Source organism: Apus apus, chromosome 4 (assembly GCF_020740795.1).
Source record: "Apus apus isolate bApuApu2 chromosome 4, bApuApu2.pri.cur, whole genome shotgun sequence".
In the NCBI taxonomy this organism is placed as follows: Eukaryota; Metazoa; Chordata; class Aves; order Apodiformes; family Apodidae; genus Apus; species Apus apus.
In genome coordinates, this window is record NC_067285.1 from 72,974,942 (window position 1) to 72,996,795 (window position 21,854).

A 21,854-nucleotide genomic window follows, 5' to 3' on the forward strand; every position below is an offset into this window, starting at 1 on the left:
CAAAGATATCTTGAGTATTTCTGCTTTGTATTAGTAAGATTTATGGAAACTAGTTACTGAGATCATGTTTAGTTCTCCATGTGCGTGAATTGGATGTACTGAATGACTTAGGCATATGTGGGGTGGAAAATGTTAAAATGTACGGTCTTACTTTTACTACTAAAAACCCAGATCGCATGTAAAGTTATTAATTTCTTTTTTAGTTCTTAAACAATGTGACAATTTCTGTTACCTTAATTTTTAAAGTCTATAGGAGAACTTTAAAAAGCTTACTATGTATTTTTCAAGGTAAAAAAATAAACTCTTAGTTTTGGGATCTAATGTCTAAAGGCTTTGCATGAAATTGGAAAAATACTCCTCTGTTTTAATGAATTTCATTAATGTTAATAAGCTAAACTGTTCAGACAAGGTCTTGCCTCTTAAATAACGTTTCCCTACTACTTCTCATTCTTTGAGACTGTTACATAGATCTTGTGATGTCACAGCAATCTCTGTGGCAACACAGACATCATTAACATGAAGCATAAGTGAAGCTATCTTTATTCAAACCTCTTATTAAAGTATTTTTTTAAAGAAAGTAATAATGAAGTAGGTTAGGAAGAAAGTTGAAATATCTGAATGTTTTCCAAGACAGTATGAGAACAAATTTTAAAATAAAATAGGGATAATTTTTTTCCAAACGTTTTTTTGTCAGCTGTTCTGAGGAAATATGTGCCTTTTAGCTTTTTGTACTAGAGACACTGCAAAGTTGAACTGATGCAACAAGATAAATTTTGTGGCCACTACCACTAGCTTCCAGTTTTGTATATCTGTATAATTGTGTATATATTTTATAAATACAGATAGTGAATTTCACACAAAAACTTCATGAACAAATTTCTCTTGTTTAGTACACATGAAAGGGTTGTAAAGAACCCTACCTAGTATTCTAGTCTGGAAGTATTCAGGATCACCTACTGCTATAAAGGCCCTGAGCATCTACCCTCATTTGCAGTAAATCTGCAACAGAATTTGTTATTCTTTATACCACTTTTTCAGATGGGGTTTTAAACTATTTTTTCAGCTTACTTTAGTTTTAATGAAACATAAAATGCTAGGGTGAAAACCAACAAATTTGAAACTTTACTCAAGTTTTTTTTTTTTTTTTTACATAAATTAGTCAAACTTGCTACTCTTGTAACTAGTTAAATTTTAAAATTAGCCATGCTTTTCAAAGCCGTAGTCTAAAAGCAGTATTAAAACAGTAGTATGAAAGGAAAAACTGTAGGAAGATCATAAGTCCTGTGTTTCAGGGAGAAAGGGAAATGAGCCATCCTTCTGAAACATGAGTCCAGCGAAGGGATTTTCTCTGTAAGGAAACCACCAGAATAAAGCTAATTTCAAATTATTCACTGTGAATTTTCAGGAGTTTCTTTTGAAGTACTTTCTGTAGTCAGCTATAAAATACCAGGTTAATGCAGCCTCTGATCTGGGTTGTATTTGCATAAGAACTAAAGAAATCCCTATGAGTATTACGTAGGTAAAGTACTGTAGTCTGTCATCTGTAAGGATGCTAATGAAAAGTGTTTAAAATGTGCACTTGCAGCCCAGAAAGCCAACTGTATCCTGGGCTGCGTCGGAAGAATTGTGGCCAGCAGGTCAAGGGAGTTGATTCTCCCCCTCTACCCCACTCCTGTGAGACCCCACCTGGAATACTATGTCCAGTTCTGGCCCCCAACACAAGAAGGCCGTGGCGTGTATCCAGAAGGGGGCAACAAAGATGATCAAAGGCGTGGAGCACCTCTCCTACAAGGACTGGCTGAGAGAGTTGGGGCTACTCAGCCTGGAGAAGAAAAGGCTCTGGGGAGATCTTAGAGCAGCCTTCCAGTATCTAAAGGAGCCTACAGGAAAGCTGGGGAGGGATTTTTTACAAGGGCATGTAGTGATAGGACAAAGGGTAATGTTTTTAAGCTGGAAAAAGGTAGATTTAGGTTAGACTTTAGGAAGAAATTATTTCCTGTGGGAGTGGTGAGACACCGAAACAGCCAGAGAGGCTGTGGGTGTCCCATCCCTGTCAATGTTCAAGGGCAGGTTGGACGGGGCTTTGAGCAACCTGGTGTGGTGGGAGGTGTCCTTGCCAATGCAGCAGGGTTGGCAATAGATGATCATTGAGTTCCCTTCCAACCCTAGCTGTTCTACGAACAGAATGAAAAATATATTGAAGCTGTTTACTAAAGCTTTCAGCTGGAGCTCAAATTAACTTTCACACATTTTTAGCAGGAGTTGTTTAAGACACTATTATACTATACATGTGCTTATGCTCTAATTTGAATGTCCTTCACACACAGACTGGTAAGTTGTCAGGTGTTCTCTGTCTGGCTTGCTGGGCCCTTCCTTGCTGTCCTTTCTCCTGCTGCAGCACTGAGCTTATTGCCCATGACACCATGATTCCTCTTCCCCCACAGAGAGTGACTGGTTTGGGTCCCAGATCAAGGAAAGAAGCTGCAGTGATCTTTGGGGCTTTTTCTTCTTGTGAAACATGCAACGCCCCCCCCCCCCCCCCCCCCCCAAGTATTAAGTGGCGTGTACTTAGCTGTGATGTTGCAAGTGAGTCACTTCCCTGACACACAAGCTGTTGTATCTGAGACTGTAAACATCTAAGCTATCATGTGACACTGGAGAAGTCTAGTCATCCTTATCCATGATACGTAGTGAGCTCGTCTTCATGATTTGCAGTGACAGGTCTGCACATTCCTCTTCATCTCATGTTCCGGTTGCTAGCTATTTTGCTTGCTGAGAAAAGTTCCATCAATATAAAAACATTATGAGAATTAAAGAAGTTAAAAAAAATATCAATCTGTTGATTATTTTGATGTGTAGATGACTGCCATGTTTTAATTAAAGATAATACTTAACACAAGCAAAATAACAGCTTGGGGATTCACTCACATATTTGCTTATTTTTTCCAAGAAGCAGGCATCTCTCAGAATCAGAAAAATCAGGCTATGCAAATTGTATCATAAAAATCCTCTCTTAGTTGGCAAACCCTTGCTTTCATAGTTTCCAGTGTGCAGCTTGAAGGGTGGGTAAATGCACTGCTGCTTTCTCTCCTTGCATCATCCCTACAGAGGGCTGTTCACATTAGAGCTGCTCTGCATGCATGAAGGGCTCTGTCTTTTTTTCTGAGGGGTCAGAAAATGGCCATGCCAAATTTAGTTTTCATCAGAACACTTCAAGTGTTCCCCTAGGGATTGCACATGTATGCATGCTTCTGAATTAACTTTTTTTTTTTTCATCCCTGGATAGGGTGAGTGGAGTGGATGCACGGTCTGGTTTCACTGCAGGTTCATGTGTAACCTACCTTGCTTAAAATAAGCCATTAACAGGGGCTAATGTTTTAATTCTAATCTGAATATACCAAAATGAAACATGGTATGTTTTAATACAAAAAATAATACAGGAGAAGGAACTTGACTTGAATCCCTTACTCTCTAAGGGCCTGATAGAAAATAGTCGCCATTTTTTCTGTGATAAACTTCAAATAACTACTGCTCTACAATATTTTAGTGAGGGGTTCACTGTGACTGCTTTGCTTTAGAACTAAATGCAGCGACTTTTGGCATTGTTGCAAGTTAAATGTTGGTTATTGCATCATGATTTGACTTTGGGATTTGTCAGAGACCAGACATTCTGCTCAAGCTTGCTTCTGTATCACCAGAGAATAATTGATGCAGTGATGGAAAGCAGCTGCTGTGGTTGAGGTCATGGTGCTGGTATGAGGAAGCGGTGCCATGCAACACAGGCAGGCAGGATGTGCAGGAAATGATCCAGCCAGGGGAATGGTGGCTTCTCTGTCTTCTGAGTTTAAGAAGCAAAGCAGAGAGCATTTGAACATAAATAGGAAACTAATAGCATTTCCAGGGTGGGTGCTACCCAAAAGCAAATAGAGACTCTTTCTGTTACATAACTTCAGATTCTAAATATGCTTCATGCTATACTGTACATAATTTTTGTAGTTTTCTGTGATTCTCTTAGATGTAGATGTCAAATGGAGTAATATAATTTTGACAAAAAGAGATGAAGGTATTTTAGGTATTAAGAACTGTTTCTATCATTAATATGCTAAATTTGGAAGCTGAACTCAGCTCAAGCATTGTGCTTCCAGACTGCACCCAAATAAATCTGTAAGAGAAAAGGATTAATTTTTGAGACAGTGGGGGAGGGAAAACATTTACTTTAATCTCCACATATATTTAGATCTCCTATGTTGGCAAATATTGCACAGCAATGATCTTGAGCTGTAGACTTTTTTGTACATCCAATATCTCTTCAGTGAGAATCCACCTAGAGTACTGCATTTAGCTCTGAGGCCTTTAATAAAAGAAGGACATGGACCTGTTGGAGCGAGTCCAGAGGAGGGCCACGAAGATGATCCAAGGGCTGGAGCACCTCTCCTATCAAGATGGGCTGAGAGAGGTGGGGCTGTTCAGCCTGGAGAAGAGAAGGCTCCAGTGAGACCTTATAGTCGCCTTCCAGTACCAGAAGGGGCCTTCCAGGCCTACAGGAAATCTGAGGAGGAATCTTTACAAGGGCATGTAGTGCCAGGACAAGGGTTAATGACTCTAAACTGGAAGAGGGTAGATTTAGACATTAGGAATAAATTCTTTACTGTGAGGGTGGTATGACACAGGAACAGGTTGCTCAGGGAAGTTGTAGATGCCTTGTCCCTGAAAGTGTTGAAGGAGAGATTGGATGGGGCTTTGAGCAATGTGATCTGGTGGGAAGTGTCCCAGCCCGTGCATGTGGTTGGAAGTAGATAGTCTTTAAGGTCCCTTCCAACCCCCAAACCATTTTATGATACTATGAAAACTTCAGAAGTTTCTGATACTAGATACTGATATCTAGAGTTTTGGCATAAATAATTTCAGTTATCAGGCATTTCACTTCTCACTTGAATATCTGATAGAAGTTTTTTTTATGAAGCAAAATATAGATGTATTTTATTTGCTTGCATGAATGTACCATAGAAAATTCTAAGAACTTAAGAAACAAGAAAATGCGTTACTTGTATTTTTTCCTTTCTCTAGAACATGTCTGAATGGAATCTACCTTTTGACTTAAAGGAAATGTCAATTAAATGGACTTTATTCTAAATCAGTAGCTTCATTCCAAATACTGCATTTGCAAATACCCATTGCAACATCATTTTGCTCTTTAAAATGTGCTGAGGAATGTGTACGACACAGATGACCATACTCTGTGGAGCTGTCTTTGAGAGACTTAGATGTAGTTTCACCAAGATTTGTTATTCATATGTGAATTAACTATTACTTTAAGCTAATTCAAAGTAGTGACTATCAAAAGAAATAAGAATTAAGATTACTTGATAGGAGGAAAAGCTAAAATTTTGTATGTCTTTTCAAAAAACAGTTGTCACCAGTGCAATGGGGTTTTCTGTGAGCTATCTTTGACAGGTTAAGAGGAAAGAAGGAAAGGGCTTTTCACTGAAAAAGCTTTTATTGGTGTTCATTGTCAGTGGAGTTTTCTTCAGATTTAGCATCCCTTTTGATGAATGCATTTACATTCCAGTGCTGAGAAATAACTTTCCATTTGGCAGCTGGGCTGAAATGAAAACAGGAAAGTGGAGGCCCCAGGCGACAGCTGAATGCTGATAGGGAAATGTTCCATCTTCAGTAACTGCTGCTTTTCCTGCAACCTTTGAAAAAAGCACCTGTGTGCCTATATGAGTATGTCTAGGGACCTGGGGAAATGGATGGGTCACATCTGAGAAAACTGCTTTGTCCTGCAGTGTCATGATAATAGAAAGCATAGAACTAGTCACCCTCAGTACCTGGAAGTTTTGGACTGTGTCTATGCATAGGTGCTTATAAAAATTGTTTCAGTTAATTGAGGTACTTTGTTGTTTAGATTTATTAGTATAGCAAATAAATTTGAAGGGGAAAAAGAGCAGACAGTGGTCCTTTTGCTGTTCGTTATTCACTGCATTAATTGTAATTTTACAATTGTAAAGGGTTTAGTGAAAACTCAAAGTATAAACTTGGGAAACAAGAAAACCCTGAGCTTTCAGTTAAAACTTGTCTTCTATTAACTAGTGTGTTGTAAACTGTAATGCATCTGATCTTTAGCTGACTGTGTATGTTTTGAATATAATGAGTTATAAGATGAAATATGTATGTAGTAAGATACACTTTCAATGAAGGGAACTGTCAACTGCAGTCAGGGTAAACTCAATTTTAGAATGCATTAGTATGGAAGTTGAAGTTGTAAATGAGTCATATGGATTAAAATACCTGCTATTAATATACATAGTGAGCAAAAGTGTTTTGGTTTGGTTTTTCTTTTGGTACTAACAAATTTATTTGGTAATAATGCTTTTGAATATAGTGGGAAATTAGACTTTTTGTCTATTACTTACGGAATAGTATAGTTAGGGAGCAGTTGCTTGGAGAGAATATTTAACCTTGTAAGAGGTTTGATTTTCTGTTGTTTTGTGTTTTAGTAATTTTTTTTTTCATCCACTTTCAAAATTGTGACTGTAAAGTGGATTACTGCAAATGAAATTATTTTTTTATATCTTCAAGAATTTGTATTCATATCATGCATACAGTAGCTTTGTGGGGAACAAAGGAACTGATAGTACAGGGCTCCAAAACTCGAATTGCCTCTAGGACAGGTACTGAGGAGAGCATTTGTCAAGTTTTATACTCGGGGAACCTCAAATCAGAGTTTATGTGGTAGCAGGAAAAAAGGTGTTGGAAAAACTGCTACAAAACAAAGTTCTTTGGGGAATGTAGGTGAAGCAGCAATAGCCTAACCAGTCAGCCTTCTGACTATCTAAATTACTGTTATGACCTTTATATTCCCTATTGACAGCCACCATTGCAAAGATAACTTCAAACTGTCTGAATTTCCTTTAGTGAAATTCTCTCATCCACATGACCGATTTAGAAAAAATAGTTGCAAAGCTGGGTTCTCTCAGGCTCAATATTAATAATTAATAAAATTAATAAAATTAATAAAGCTTAGGTAGGAGAGAATGTTTTATCTTTATGTAATAAGAATTTTGATTGAAACTATTAAGAATAATCTGATACAACAGATGTGAAGTGTGTATTATGAAAAATTCTCTTTCATTTTAAACAGAAAATATGTGTTTTAACTTTAAGCTCCCTGGTGAAATCATATATACACAGGCTTACTTTGCACTACAGCAAGGGAAGGAATAAATTTGTCAAATCCCTGGTCCATTGAAATTTGCTAATAAAGGCTTTCTACGTTTTGTACGCTTCACAGTTTGTGATAAATCTGAGTGGTCAAACTCACTTTCTATCATAAGTCTGGTCTAGCATCAACATTTGGAAAGAAGAGTGTCTAGCAGAAGTTACCAAAATAGAACTGTTATTATGAAGGTAATCTGTCAGCCCTTCCGCTGAAACTTTAGTTGTTACTGTTTCTTTGTGATAGCTAGGATCCCTCAAGCCAGCTTGCATGCGAATTTGTGGTCCCTTGTATGAACCTCTTTCTGGTATTTCATGAAAGGCTTTACAGTTTGACCTTTTTGATTAGCTTAGTTAACAGTTGGTATTATGTGTTGGGTATTTGATTCTTTTTACTGCTTACTAATAGTTTAAGTAACTTATTTTCAATTAAATGAAGCTTTTTGGTGGCTTACATAGCCTAGTGGCTGGTTACTGCCTCAGGGATTTTGGTCTGGGAAGAGTGTCCCTGAAGTCCTATGTTTGCTTTTTGCTCCACTGCAAGGTCTGAGAAATTAATTCTGATAAAACTTACTGACTTGGATATCATGCTTCTGAATTGAAATAGTGAGATTTGTGGTGCCCTAAGATCCCAGTTCTTAAAGTTGCATGTCAACATGCATTTGTTTGACCATCTGTAAGTTATCAGTGTGGTTCTGCACTAGATAGTAAGTGAATACTGTGATGGATGTTCTATCACAGTCAGAGTTGGGCACTTCTGAAGTGTCTAGACATAGTGGACAATCAAAAACACTTTCCTAATTTTCACTGGTTATGTGAATTTCTCACTGATGATGAATCTTCAGCAGCAGTCACGAGGTTTAGCTGGCATGGCATATCTGAGAACTGTAACACTTTTGAAAGGTCACTTAAAGTTTCTTCTGCCTTGAATTGCTTCTTGCCTACAGTACTTCCCAAAGATTAGAGTTTGTGTGCAGTATGAAGTGTCAAAGATACACGTGTGAGGCACTGTCTGCTCTGATACATTTTGTGCTGTCAGAGGAAGCTGAGCAATACAGCAGTGACGTGGTTATTTGCTGTGAGACCCAGTGCGTTACTGGGAATAGAAATCAGGAATTTTCTTTATAGTAATTCAATGCATACCTTCTGTCTTAATATGTTGACTACCTATTCTCTTGTGCTGAAGGGTATAATCCAAATAAGTTATTCCAGAGTAGAAAAGCACATCCAAAATACACTTTTACTTTTTGCCGTGTTTGCTAAGGCTTGAAACTTTTGCATGTCAGAAGTGATAAGCAGTGGGCAGAATTTTAAAGTCGATACTTATGGACAGCAATAGAGAACGAAGAAATGGTGGGGTAGGAAAGTGTATATGCATTTTCTGTTCAAATAAGTGTTTCCTGTGAGGCTAGAGAATGGCCTGACAAAAATACAGTAATATTATATTCTAGACAAAAACCAAAAGTTACAAAGAGGGGATAAGGATATGCAAGAGGAGAGGAGATATTTCTGTGTTTGTTTTCAATTAGAATATTAAATAAGTTGACTTTCTAATCTCCTTTTTTGCATTGTTGTTTTTCAATTAAGGAGTTGAAATACTTTCTCCTTTCTCTCCTCATCCTATTTAAAAAGAAAAACCTTGTGCATCGATCAGGCTAATGACCAAGATAATAAGTTCGTAACTTTTGTAACTTTTGCGATAGTCTAATGTATTGAGATAATGGCATCACTGTCTGTTATGTTTAAGAGTGGTTGAAGTATAAAATGCAAGATGGTGTTGTAGAGTAAAGCACCCTGTGTTTTATTGCTGGACTATAAGAGGGAAGCGTGTGTTTGCCTCCAGGAAAATATGCATTTTCTCAAGAGACTTCTTTATCAAATGTTTCTTTTCAAGAGGCTTAGTATTCTGGAAAAATTTTTCTATTGTAGAAGTCCCGTGTACCATTAAATGCGATTATTATTTTGATGAATAAGCACAGCTGGCATTTCTTTTCAACATCTGACTGTCTTCTTTTTGAGCTATAAACATGCTGTTGTTAAGAGATTAGCCTTTGGGGTAGCAAGTTAAATTGTTCATTTCTACTAATCGCCAGGCAGGACAGGAGAATAGATATTAACTGGCTACATGTGCTGGTCTCAATCGTACATGCGCTATTTCAGTTTGCTTGTTATGAAATAAAGCTTAAAGTTACTTTTCACGAATATTGTAGCTTAAGCATTTCTCTGTGACTGCACATTGCAGAATTGATTAAAGTTCACATTTCACAATTTTATTTAGTCTGTTTTGTTTGTTGTTTGTTTTGCTTCATAAAGATATTTAATAGCTCTTGCCCTGTGAGCTTCAGCTAGGAAGGTTTACTGTGCCTGTTGCTCACTGCCAGGTTGAAGAAATGGGAAGGCTAAATAGTTAAAATGGCTCTTGGCGAATTTAGGGTAGGTTTGTTACAGCAGAGGGGTCTTGAAGTTCCAGCCATTTTCTCATCTGTGCTGCCCTCCTCTCTGTGACAGGAAAGGTCTACTGGCATTGACTTGTCCCACTTAAGTATGAGCTACACAGAGGGAAAGCACATGCTCCAGAAACAAGCTTTAGCTAGTTGTTTTTTATTTCCACTCCGATGATTAAGGATCTAACCATAAAGGGTCTTGTATTTCACTGAATTATGTACTGTTTCTCAGCACTCCACCTTTACTGCTGCATTTTGAGGATTCTTGGCAGTTAAACCTGCAGGCACACATTCATTTAATACAGGCAGAACACTTCAGAAACTGAAACTAAAATAGTTTTCTATTTTATCCTACAGGAATCAATTCTTAATTAGTGCACTAAGGTGAGAATGTGTCATGAAAGGTAGATCAACCTTTTGTCCTCCTCTGTTCGATTTGGGAATACTCTCACATCCAGCATCCTTATTTTATTAATTTATTTTAAGTTAAGAAGAGGTAATTTAATTTGATCAGCCTTTTCATTCTTTCCTTAGTATGCTAGTTAACATTCTTTGTAGAAATGCAGATAGCTTAGGTAAGTTAATACTGTAATGTCAGAAGATACTAGCTCAAACTCTGTAATGTAGTTCAGGATCAACCATGCATCTTCAGCAGACAGCACTTGATTGACACTCATTTTAAAGTTAATAGAATTATTTATCAAATACTCTTAGTAAATCGTGTAAATACAAAATACACAGCTCTTGGTGTCCCTGGTTATCAATTACTTGTTGAGGGACACAGACATGAAACTTGTATTGTGCAGAGGTATGTACATTTTTTCTGTGCTTTACAATATCTGGAAAAGATGTAAATATGCTTGTGATTTGTGTTACAGCTCTGAGTTTTTGTTCTAACTGAAGTATTTTTATTCTTCAGCTTTGGCAAGCGTTCTGCAGGAAGCTTCAGACGTGGCTGTGAATGCATTGTTTTAGAGCCATCTGAAATGATTGTGGTAAGATTTTTTTCATTCAGTTACTTTAAAGTTTTATAGACCAGCTTTGGTGAAACTTCAACTTGCAATAAAAGTCAAAGATTTTTCTGTTTTGCACATGATCTTTTTATAAATTTAAGATGTACGTAACTGTTCTTTGCACACGTGCTTACATTGTTGGAGTCATAAAGACATTTTATATTGTTGTTACATTTACTTTTGTAGATTTCATGTAAAACTAAAGTTCTGTTGTCCTAGCAGAATAGTTTGTGGTTGTGGTTTTGTAGTTGTTATTTTTGTTTTGGTGTGGTTTTTTGGGTTTTTTTGTCTGTTTTTGTTTTTGAAAGCTGCTGTATTATTATAGGTATGCATAGATGCTTTAAAGTATTGATCTCAAATTGGCTTGAGCAATTAAAGTTTGACTGAATAACTTTTTTTTTTTTTTTTTTCCCTGCTTCCTGAGATTTCAAGAAGCAGTTTGAACATTTTAAAATTCAACCAGCTTCTCTGGGTAAAGGTTATTTCATTAGCAGTGTCTGCTGTAGTCCAAGGGGAGAACAGCATCATCTCTGTGGGTTCACAGGCTCAAAAGTTTTTAGTTGCGACCTCAGGGTGCATCATATAAACAAATGCATGAAACAGGTGAAACATTTGGGGTTTTTTCCCCCTGTTGCGGAGATAGCAATCAGTTCATAATTATATTTATCTAAGCTATGTATAGATGATAGTTCAAATATAGGCTGTGACACTAAACGTTTTTTTTAAAAAGTGAGTTTCTGTAAAAATTGCAGAAGCTCAGGAAGTAGTGGTATAGCTTTAGGCTTGTACAGGAGATTAGGTTACTTTTTTAAAGTTGATTGTTGAAAAAAGGTAGCTTTTTAACTTCTCTTAATGCCAATGCATGCATGTTTTTGTGGGTTTAAAGCTCTTTTTGATCTCACTGTAACCAGGTAAAGATTATTGTGTAATGGTAGCTTTTTCTGTCAGATGTTCAGTGATATTCACTCTCTCTTCCAATTCTAATTAAGAAAATCATCTTGCAAAGCTAATGCGATAGGAGACACAGAAGACATCTGTGAGAAGTGCCAATAGCACTTCTCTGTCCCGCACTAAAGCTCCCAGTAACTTAACTTTGTGAAGGAGCAGCTCCTCAACAGCAGATTGTTGTGCCTCCCCATTTTGCCCTATATTGGCCCCTTGATTTATCTGACTGGTTTGTGTAACTTGTATCTGGCCACAAGTTCGGGAAACAGTTTATTGTTACAGATTTCTTTGACAGAGGTATGTAATTTAGTTGGTGGTAGGTGTGTGGATGTCTCTCTGTCCCTCTCTTGCATTCCTTGATAAGTTATAAGGAAGAATGATATGGAGATAGGCATAGGGAAAGGAGATGACTAAACAACAAAAGTCCAGAAGAAATCTTCTGGATTGATGGATAATCATAGAATTGTAGAATGGTTTGGGTTGGAAGGGACCTAAAAGATCATATACTTCCAACCCCACTACATGGACAGGGATACTTCCCACAAGATCAGCTTACTGAAAGACCTCCATCCTGGCCTTGAACAGTTCCAGGGATGAGGCATCTACAGCTTTCCTGGGCAGCTTGTTCCAGTGTCTCACCACCCTCATGCTCAAGAATTTATTCTTAATGTCTGACCTAAATCTCCCCTCTTTCAGTTTAAAATCATTACCCCTTGTCCTACCACTACCCTCTCTGGTGAAAAGCCCCACCCCTGCTTTCCTGGAGTCCCCTTCAGGTACCGGAAGGCTGCTCTAAGATCTTCCCAGAGCCTTCTCTTCTGCAGGCTGAACAACCCAAACACCCTCAGCCTGTCTTCATAGGAGAGGTACTGCAGCCCCCAGATCATTTTCACGGCCGTCTTCTGGACTCACTCCAGCAAGTCTGTGTCCTTCTTGTGTTGGGGGCTCCAGAACTGGATGCAGTACTTCAGTGGGTTCTCACAAGGGGCAGTTACTCCCACATGAGATATCTTAGTCCAAAAAAACCAACATTTACTGTTTTGGGAAAGCTGAAAGTCTTTCAAGGAAGTAATTGTACCTTGAATAGAAGGAATCCTGTCCCCAGAGCTTGTCGGGCATAGTAACTTTCACTCTCAGGGCTGGATGGGGTGAATCTGAGGGGAGGAGAAGCACGAGAGAGGTGTAGGGTGTGGGTGCGACTGTGTTAGGTGTGAAATAGGTGCTCAGTTGTGAGGGGATGAATGTTACCAGCTTTTCCTGGTAAACCAGGAGCTGTGCTTATGCCCTAAGTGTATTATTACACTCAGAGTTGTATTTGGTGAAATGAGCTGACTAGGACATGATACTTCTGACAGAGATATGCTGAAAATTCCTGGGAGGGTTTTGTTTAATATTTATTTTCCCTGTTGAAAAATACAGAGAAACATTGCGAGGTGCCTTATAAACTCTTATCTGCTTCTTTAGACATACTATTTATCCCTAGGGGATGGAATTGAGTAGAAGAAGCAGTTAACTGAATACCCATATATGGCCAATGCTGAAAGCATTTTTTTTTTTTCTCATTTCCCTGATAGTCTGGAGTAAGGTTTCCAATAGTAGAAAGAACACTGAAGGGATTTTGATTTTCAGCCAAATTACTGTAAAAGTATTGTCCTCTTTCAGGAAAACCAGAATTCGTATTTCACGTATCTTCATTGCAGTTGTATAGTAATTCAGGATGACTCTGAAGGTTCTGAAACTGAGAAGACTAATTCTATATTATTATATACCTAATACATTTTTTTTATTCTCCCAGCTGTTGCTTTGAAGGAATTTGTATTTATGTAAATCCAGTCTATCAGAAATCCTTATTTATGCTTCAAAAATATTTGAGGGATATAATAAAACCAGTGCTGCTCATTGAAGAGGGAAACCTTTTCCATAGGTTGGTTAGGGAAGATCCAAGTGACAGAGAGGTCAGTAGAAAAATTACCAAGTGTGCTCTCCAACCAGTTTTCTTGTTGTAATGTACTGAGTGGTGACATGTTAATATTTGTAGAATAAGAAGGCGGGGGATGGGATGACAATGATAGATCTGTGTGGTGACCTTTTTTCTCCTGTCATTTTTGAAAATTGTTCATACTCAGTGGTGCTGCTCATGCCAGTGTTTACTGTTTTGTCATTCCTGTGGGCATTATATTTTTTTTTGGTAGTGGTTACCTCTCTTAGTGCTGAAAATGCAGTAAATGGAAAGGTAACTGCTGTTTTCTGAAAATGGAATTTGTGTGTTTCTAACCATAAGAAATATTTTTGTCTTATGGGAAATGACAGTTTCTTGCATCTATTATAGGTTGATTATATGGATGAAAATGAGGAGTATTTTCAGCGTCAAGCTTCTCATAGGCAATCTCGAAGAAGATTTAGGAAAATCAACCAAAAAGGGGAGCGACAAACAATTATTGATACTGTTGACCCTTATCCTGTGGGGAAGCCACCTCTACCTAGAGGCTACCATACGGTAAGCTGTCTATATTTATAGTTCACAACAACATAAACAGGGAAACTACTGAAAATAAAAGAATAAAAATGGCTAAACTTGCTCTTCTTTTAAAAAGAAGTGTGTTTCTGTGGGGAAATGTTCCTTTCAAAATACTGTGCATTTGACTCCCATCAGTATGTGAACATATGTGCAGCATGTCTTAGTTCAGAGTTGAAAGCACACTTCTTTATGACTGTCAATGTCATGTATTATTTTGTAATGTTACACTTGTTATTTAAAATTTTCAAAGAAACTGTGTTCTCATTGCCTTTTGATATTAGGTTCCTGTAGGAACAGTTTAGTGTGTGGTGTTAAAAAGGTCAGTCGTTCATGTGTTCGGTAACAGTTGTTGCCTGAACAGGACTGGGCTGCATTGCAGTGTGCCAAATCCTTGGATTAAATCTGTCATTTCTTTTTGGTATCCAGAGTTTAAATGTCAAATTAACCTTTACTGGTGGCTGCCTCAAGAGTCCTTCATACTTGGGTTTCAGTGAGCTATATAGTCATCAGGGAGATTATTTGGTCATTTTACTTCCTATTTTATTAGAGGGGGAGAATGAGGCGGACGTGCAAGGGTAATCTTGCATATTGAAAGTTTCCAGGCATTTTCTTAAGATGAAAAGAAACTAATAATTAAAAGTTATTCTACCAAATGTTTTATATGGCTCTTAACTTGAGAAAAGCTCTATTAGAATAATAAGTTTGTTTTCAACAGTATTGATTTCAGCTGTATGCAAAATACTGGAAAAGCTATTTCTCTTTGACTCTCATTTGTTTAAGCCCCCAAACCTACTAGAACCATAAATGCATGGGCATAAATAACTTTGTGCATATTTCATCTCATTGAATTCATTGGACTGAATTTTGCACAATGTAAGCCACATGCATATAAATTTGCAGGATTATAGCTTTAGTGGTTTGAACAGTCTTCTGTCCAATGCACTTGTAGGTTTTTTCCATTTTTCCTTCTTTATTCCTATTCATTGATTTGTTTGCCAGTTCCCTGTATGTTCAATGTGTGTCTGTAAGTGTGAAAACTTTTGGTTACATCTGTTAATTATACAGGCTTTTCCTCATGAGTAGAGTGATTTCATTTTATGCCAACAATTTGTTTTTGTTTATACAACAGCTTTTACTGGTTTGATTTTCAGTGCAGTTTTAATTGCCTCTAAATTTCTTACGGATTGAGCTGGTTCACTTGGTTTGAAGATGAGACATTTTACTAGTCTGCCTTTGAAAAAATATACACCTGGTATTTTACTTTGTAGGAATTACAGGGAAAATTACTTTTGTTTGTATTATTTAGATGTGTAAGTTGTGCTTAGCAAACAGTTCTACTGTGACTTTTGTCTAACTCTAGAAGGACAGTATTTAGATTACACACAGTGCCATTCGTAGGTCCATGCCTGTTGTATAAATTTCACTGTAGATATGCCTAATGAGTTTTTGTAAGCTTAACTGGTACTAAGAGTAAAAGCCCATTGTGTGCCATTCTGTTGTGCGAGTTTATAATTATTTGCTGTATGTGGTGGGAAATACATTGCAAGCAAGATTTTGTATTGAGTTGGAAGAGATTGCCAAATAAACCGTAAAATTTGCAATAATTAAAGTCAAATGTTGCTTTTAAAAGTTTAATGTAATTCATATGACTGATTTATTTTTTTCCAAAGCAAATACAGTAAAATAAGCTCAAATGAGTTTTGCAATGTAGTCTCCATGCTGGCCCAGTCCCTCCTATTTTTTACAGTATTTGGCGATCTGGTATACGTTGTGCTCTCATTCACTTTTATTACCAGTATTATTTCTCTTACTGTAACCATACACATTAAAGGCTGCATTGTCTTTTCTCCTTCCTGTTTTATGTCCCTTGACCCAATTTTTTTTAGTTTTACTTTCTTGAAAAGTTGACTGAAGGAAGCAGGGTTTCTGTTTAAACACAAAGGAATTCAAAGCATATTATAGCATATATTATACTGGGGGCTTGTTGCCCATCCATTCTTTGGTCGGGATCTGTCAGGGAGACCAGAGATCTTTGGTTCTACAACTGAATTTTGGAGAAGTAAAGAAAAAGGCATTAAAAAATGCAGGTGTTCAGATATTGCAGTAAATAATGTATGTTTAATCCTTTTGCAGTTTGACTTTTTGATATATTTGTTTACAAGTTTACTTTTCCTTGTGGGTGTATCTGGTTTAGGTGTTAGGTACATGAGATTCAAAATAATAAAGCTGCTTTGATAGCATCCTCAAAATCTTCATAAAATGTTTAATTTTATTATATTTTGTTTTACCCTGAATCTGTAGTTGTTATGTAGAATTTTTTTGTTGATAAATTATTATGCTCTATTTGCAGTAGCCTCTGAATGCTTTTCTTCAGAAAGTTCAGGCAGTATTTTCTGAAGAGAGTTTTCTGTGTCTCTGTGAAAATACAGAGCAAAGCATAGAACGTAAATTAAGATGCATGGCTGTGCTTTTCAAGAATTAAAAATTAAATGTAGTGCTCAGTTGTGGCATGGCTTTCTGCAGTAGAGTCAACTTTAGGGGACAGTGGACCCTCATTAACATAATTTTAACATTATCTTCATAGTGGTGGAATGTACTATGGCATGTCTGGTAATGTTCATCTTTTCCTTTCCTCCTATATGGCATTCATTTCATTTTGGCTCACAGGAATGCACTAAACCTCAGGTATTGTAACTTACTGTGTATGGTCCACTAACGATTTGCTTGTGGGTTTGCAGTGTGATACGGTAATACTGATGCAATGTAATGATTAAAATTGCCTCCTAGATTTTGCTTTGATACTTGAACCATCTCACCATGATATAAAAATACTAATGTAAATGTGGAATTTGGTGACAGCACAATGTCTCTTACCTAGCTTGATTGGCCTTTCTTCCTTGCTTTGATGTCCTTTAATTCAGAGGAGATGGAGAACAATAAGCGAAGGGTATATGTACAATATTCAGTGTTTGACAGACACCTTAGTCAATCATGATTTTAAAAAATGGAGTCCCATCGCTATTTAGTACCTGTATGTCACTAGAACAGGGAGATGTTGATGATGAGCACCAAAAAAGCAACAAAAAGTTTTTGTTAGCTGAAAACTTGCAGCAGTGCGTCTTGCTAGATTTCCTTTGTGATGATGTGTACGGCTTTAGTGTAAAGAAGCTGGGTTTTGTAGGCTTCTATCAAAGTATGTGTAAAAGACCATTATCAGAAGCACAGGCTTGCCAAGGTAGGGGAAAAATATGCCCAGTGAGTTGAGTGTCTTGGAATGGTACCAAACCAAACAAAATTTAGAAGTTTTACCTGACCTCGAATCTCAAGTATAGTCAAAGTAATCTGGAGATCTGAGTGGTATCTTTTAAACTTAACTAGTATTTGTAATAGCATTTGTCAATGCCAAAGTGAGTAAATAGTGAGCACCTACCAAATATGTTTGATAAGAATGTGTCCTGTCAGACTGTTTAATGTCTTCACTGTTATGATTGAGAAATCTCTTGTGATGATAGATCTGAAAACAAATTAAAACTATTTTCTTTAGATTAAAAATTTTTCCTTTCCTCAAATACTACTTTGGTCTGTTCTTCTGATATTTTATCAGGAAATGTGTTTATTTTAAAAGTTCCTTCTATGTCATGTTGGTCAATTAATTTTTTTATCTAAAAAACCTGGAGGGTTCCAATTTCATTATGTTTCTAGTATTGTAGGCAAGTGACTTCTGTGCTGAAATTACCTCTTTCTCCAATACATATGGTGTGTTTCTTTTAGGAAGCCACTTCCTTATCTTGAGATCAGTGCTCACTGGTTTTTCAGTGGAATGAGTCCTGAGTAACCTGCGCTTACTAAAATACTGCATCTAAGGGTGATTATGTGCTCCTCTAATTATGGAATTTTAAATACTTACTAATATTTTGATAATTTGGCCTAATACTTGAAGGACCGTTTTGAGTTAAACTTAATGTTGAATATTGTACTTAGACATGTTAATTTTGGAACATGTGTTGCTGATTTCTAGGGTGAGGAAAAATAGGAACTTCATAATGCATGGAAATGGAATTAATGTATTTTATCAGACTGGTAACATTGTATCCTTTTTGCCACCATTTGTGGTTTAGTAAAATGGATCTGTTCTTTTTCAGGGAAGAAAAAAAATCCTGCTAAGTTTAGGTTGAGCTGTTACTTGAGTCTGGCAAACCTTGTTCAGAATTTTTGATAGAAAACTTTTTTGCTTGTGCTTGTAATATGTCAGGAACTGTTTTTTAACCAGATTAGTGTTAACACCTCCTGACTTAATAATAGAAATCAGATTTTAACTTCTGAAAATGTTTACTTTTGTGTGTATCTATACTGAAGGCTACTTAATGTTTTCACTTTATAGCTTTTTGAGTTTATTGCCAATAAACTTTGTGGCTGCTTTAGTGCATCTGTGAAGAATTGGTCATGCCTAATTTGTGTGTTATTGAGCTTGTTATTATATATTTAATGCATGACCTGTTAGGTGTAAATTAACAGAACTTCATACAGAAAAATATGTTTTAAAAATAATACCTTTTGATGCTGTTCTTGGAAGCACAGATGTTGCAAGTTTAATGCCCTTGTTTGTGAGATAGACTTGATAGGTGAAGTGAGCTGTGGGGTTTTACTAGTCAGCACTATAGCCTTTACTTCGCCAAAGGCAGAATATTAAAGCTTCCTGGGGAATTTTTAGAGAGATATAAGTGGGCCTGTAGATAAAATGCTGCACCACCTGTGAATAACCCTGAACAGAAACTGTAGTGTGTGGTTTTTCCCTCTGTGAGAATCTGTCCAGATTTTAATTAGTTAACAGGCTTATGAAGATTGCTGCTGGTGCATCTGCAGCCAGACTCTTTAAAGCTAGATGCTGAAATCGCTGCAAAAGGTCTCTCTGCCTTTAGTAGCCTTGCTTATCCCATTCATTTTGAGATTCATGTGAGATGACAATCCGTTTATCCGGTGTTGGAAGGAAAAGCATGGTGGGTGTGGAGCCATCAGTAACCCTGGCCTCTTCCCCAAGATACAAGCATGGAACAACTTTATCCTGGCACACTGTGCTATGGAGCCAGTCATGGTGCCGACACATTAGGGGAAGACAAGTGTTGTCCTTCTGGATTTTGTTTTAAGGAGGTGACTGGAAATATGAATGAGAAGAGGGCTGGAATTAAACTGTGTCTCATGTGGCAGTCTAGTCTCATCTGCTGTCATACTCCCTGAAAAAAATAAGTAGTAGGGTTTTTTACTGGCTTTTAGAAAGATTAATTTTTTTCAAGTATTAGAATTTCCTCACCTAGAAAGTCAGTACCAAATTGCAGAAACCTTATTTGTTGCCCCTGTCTTCTCTTGTAACTAATAGTTATTGCAAAGCATTACCAAAGTAGCCTTTTTTTCCTGATACCATTTGCATTCACATTGTCTGCGGAGAGTCTAAAAGTTCTGTATTGGAAATTCATGTTCAAAAAGCTCTGTTTTATGAAACAAGTTTGCCTTTGCCTGCAAAATAATATTTGAAAAATCAGCAAAGCTGTTGTATGTTCCACATTTCGGGAGTGTTAAAAAAATCCGAATTTTATATTTTTCTGCCTCAATTTGATGCAAACCTCATTGTTCTCCTCTATTCAGTGTGTGTGTGGCTCCTGAAGCAATGTGGAAGTTTACAAAATTGCAAGCAGTGTTTTCTTCTGGGTAATGTAGTAGAGAATTCATGTAGATGAGGATTCAAACCAGCTGTTTCTCTTTTAGAAGTTTGTTACAGCTGCCCAGTATAATTTAGGATGAAACTTAATGTTAAAATAAGAACATAATAGAATTGCTTTTCTGCATGTATATTTATGTTTAGGTAGTAAAATATATATTGCTGGTTGTCTTCCCATGGACCACTACAAATTATTATGAAATAGCTCATGCTCTTGCTTCTCATCAAGGTGGAATTTATAGTATTGTGATATACCTTGCTATAATGCATTTTTGTTAGTGCATTTTATTTTACATAGTAAATTGAGGCTAATATAGTAGTGTACTTAGTAATATTTTTTATATATATAATATATGTTTAATCTTTTAATATATAAAGAATTTCAGTTGTTTAGTTTGAATCAGTAGGAACAGTTGTCAGATACCCAATCTACAAGAAATTAGTTTAAAAGAATACTGTCAATTTTTCAAATCTGTATGTAGTTGCAGCTTTTAATGTTCCTGATGATTTTTAGAATTATCTAGCACTTTTATTCTAATACAACTCACGTAACAAAACAAAAAGCAAACCGCAGAATCAATTGAGAGTATTCACATAAAAAAAAAAAGGCAAAAAGAAAAGCTTGCTTTTGGGAAGAAAGAACCACAAATGGCCTAATTTGCCAATTCTAGGAAAATCATTGGATAGGGCAGCAAACAAGGAAGTGTGGACTCACTAGAAGTTTGACTTTATGTAGAGGTATAAAGAATATGGAGAGGTAGTGGGGAAAAAATGATTTTTTTTTTTAAACATCCTTGACCTTGGAGGTATTAAGCAAGTCTATTCACAAAAGAAAAAAGGCACAGGAAAAACAGTGGCTATTTGGGTGTCAGGTGAGGAGTCAGGATTTTTGAGGATTTAGGCTTTAGAGATGCGTGAGAGTTATGGAAGTTGAACCTATTTAAATAGATATAATTTTTGAACTTGATGTTAACTTAGTTTTCTACCAGACAAAAGTAACATGTGAAGAGCAAGGATAAAGGAAGCTTAGAAGGTCCTGTAATATGGCATGTGCAAAATGAAAGCAAACAGGTCACCTCACTTACATAAAAATTGAACTGGATTAATATTCTTCTTGGTTATGAAACAAATTAAGTAATGTTAGCAGATAAATGGTAATTCAAAACATAATCATACACACTACACACCTAAATTTACAGTGTATTACCAGTGGCAAGTAGCATGGTGTGCAAGGGTGTTTTAATCACACATTTGCCCAAATAATGGATTTGTTTGCTCAGATAAATTTTCTCTAGTGGTAACAGTTCATTATGAAATAATTTAGTATTTGTAATGTTTGTGTTTAAAATAAAATATACTCTATTGATCATTCCATTAATAAAAGAAAGCGACTAACTGTCAAGTGCAAGTGTCCTTTTACCAGAATATTTGTTTAGTTGCTTTTGTTAATTTAAAAAATTCCATATGCAATTTCAAAAGCATCTGTTCTTATTATTCCAGGATGGTGATAATCTGCTCATGATTTGGACTGAGACAGATGTATACCTCATACTAGGAAGTAATACAAAATATTAGGGATGTATGTAGTCTGTATATGTAATATTTGAACACATACAGAAATGCTAATTCTGGAAGTGTGTGACTGTTATATATGGAGGTGTATTTTTGCAGTGAGAAGCTAGAAAAATTGTGGGAAAATTTAGTCTGAAATATGAAATTCCTGAGATGATTTGGGCAGTTCTCACTAACCTTTTTTTTTTTTTTAATAGAAGTTGGGGTTTTCTTCATGAGAACATCCACTGATAATGTTATAATGGCAACATGTAACTCTCATCCCTATGTGCTGTGTTTTGTGGCAAAATTTAACCTTTTTAGCCACAGGGTTTCTTTACTTCATCTGTGTGTTGTAAGGGTCTATTACTGTTTAAAATTATTTATTATATTATGTATAGTTAATATATGAGCAATTCTATCATTTTATTTTGTGTAGCACCCGAAGCAAA

At 36.5% G+C, this 21,854-nt stretch overlaps 1 protein-coding gene across 6 annotated transcripts in view; it reads left to right on the forward strand.

Annotated features, from left to right (window-relative positions):
• Positions 1-21,854, forward strand: part of RAPGEF2 (Rap guanine nucleotide exchange factor 2) — a 189,447-nt gene that overhangs the window by 86,483 nt on the left and 81,110 nt on the right. For 3 of the 6 annotated variants that reach the window (XM_051617218.1, XM_051617216.1, XM_051617219.1), the window contains exons 5-7: positions 10,582-10,657; positions 13,950-14,117; positions 16,806-16,823. In XM_051617218.1, coding sequence (XP_051473178.1) covers positions 10,582-10,657; positions 13,950-14,117; positions 16,806-16,823 — 262 coding nt within the window. The remainder of the gene's footprint in view (positions 1-10,581; positions 10,658-13,949; positions 14,118-16,805; positions 16,824-21,854) is intronic. The other 3 variants (XM_051617220.1, XM_051617217.1, XM_051617221.1) reach the window with 1 other exon arrangement.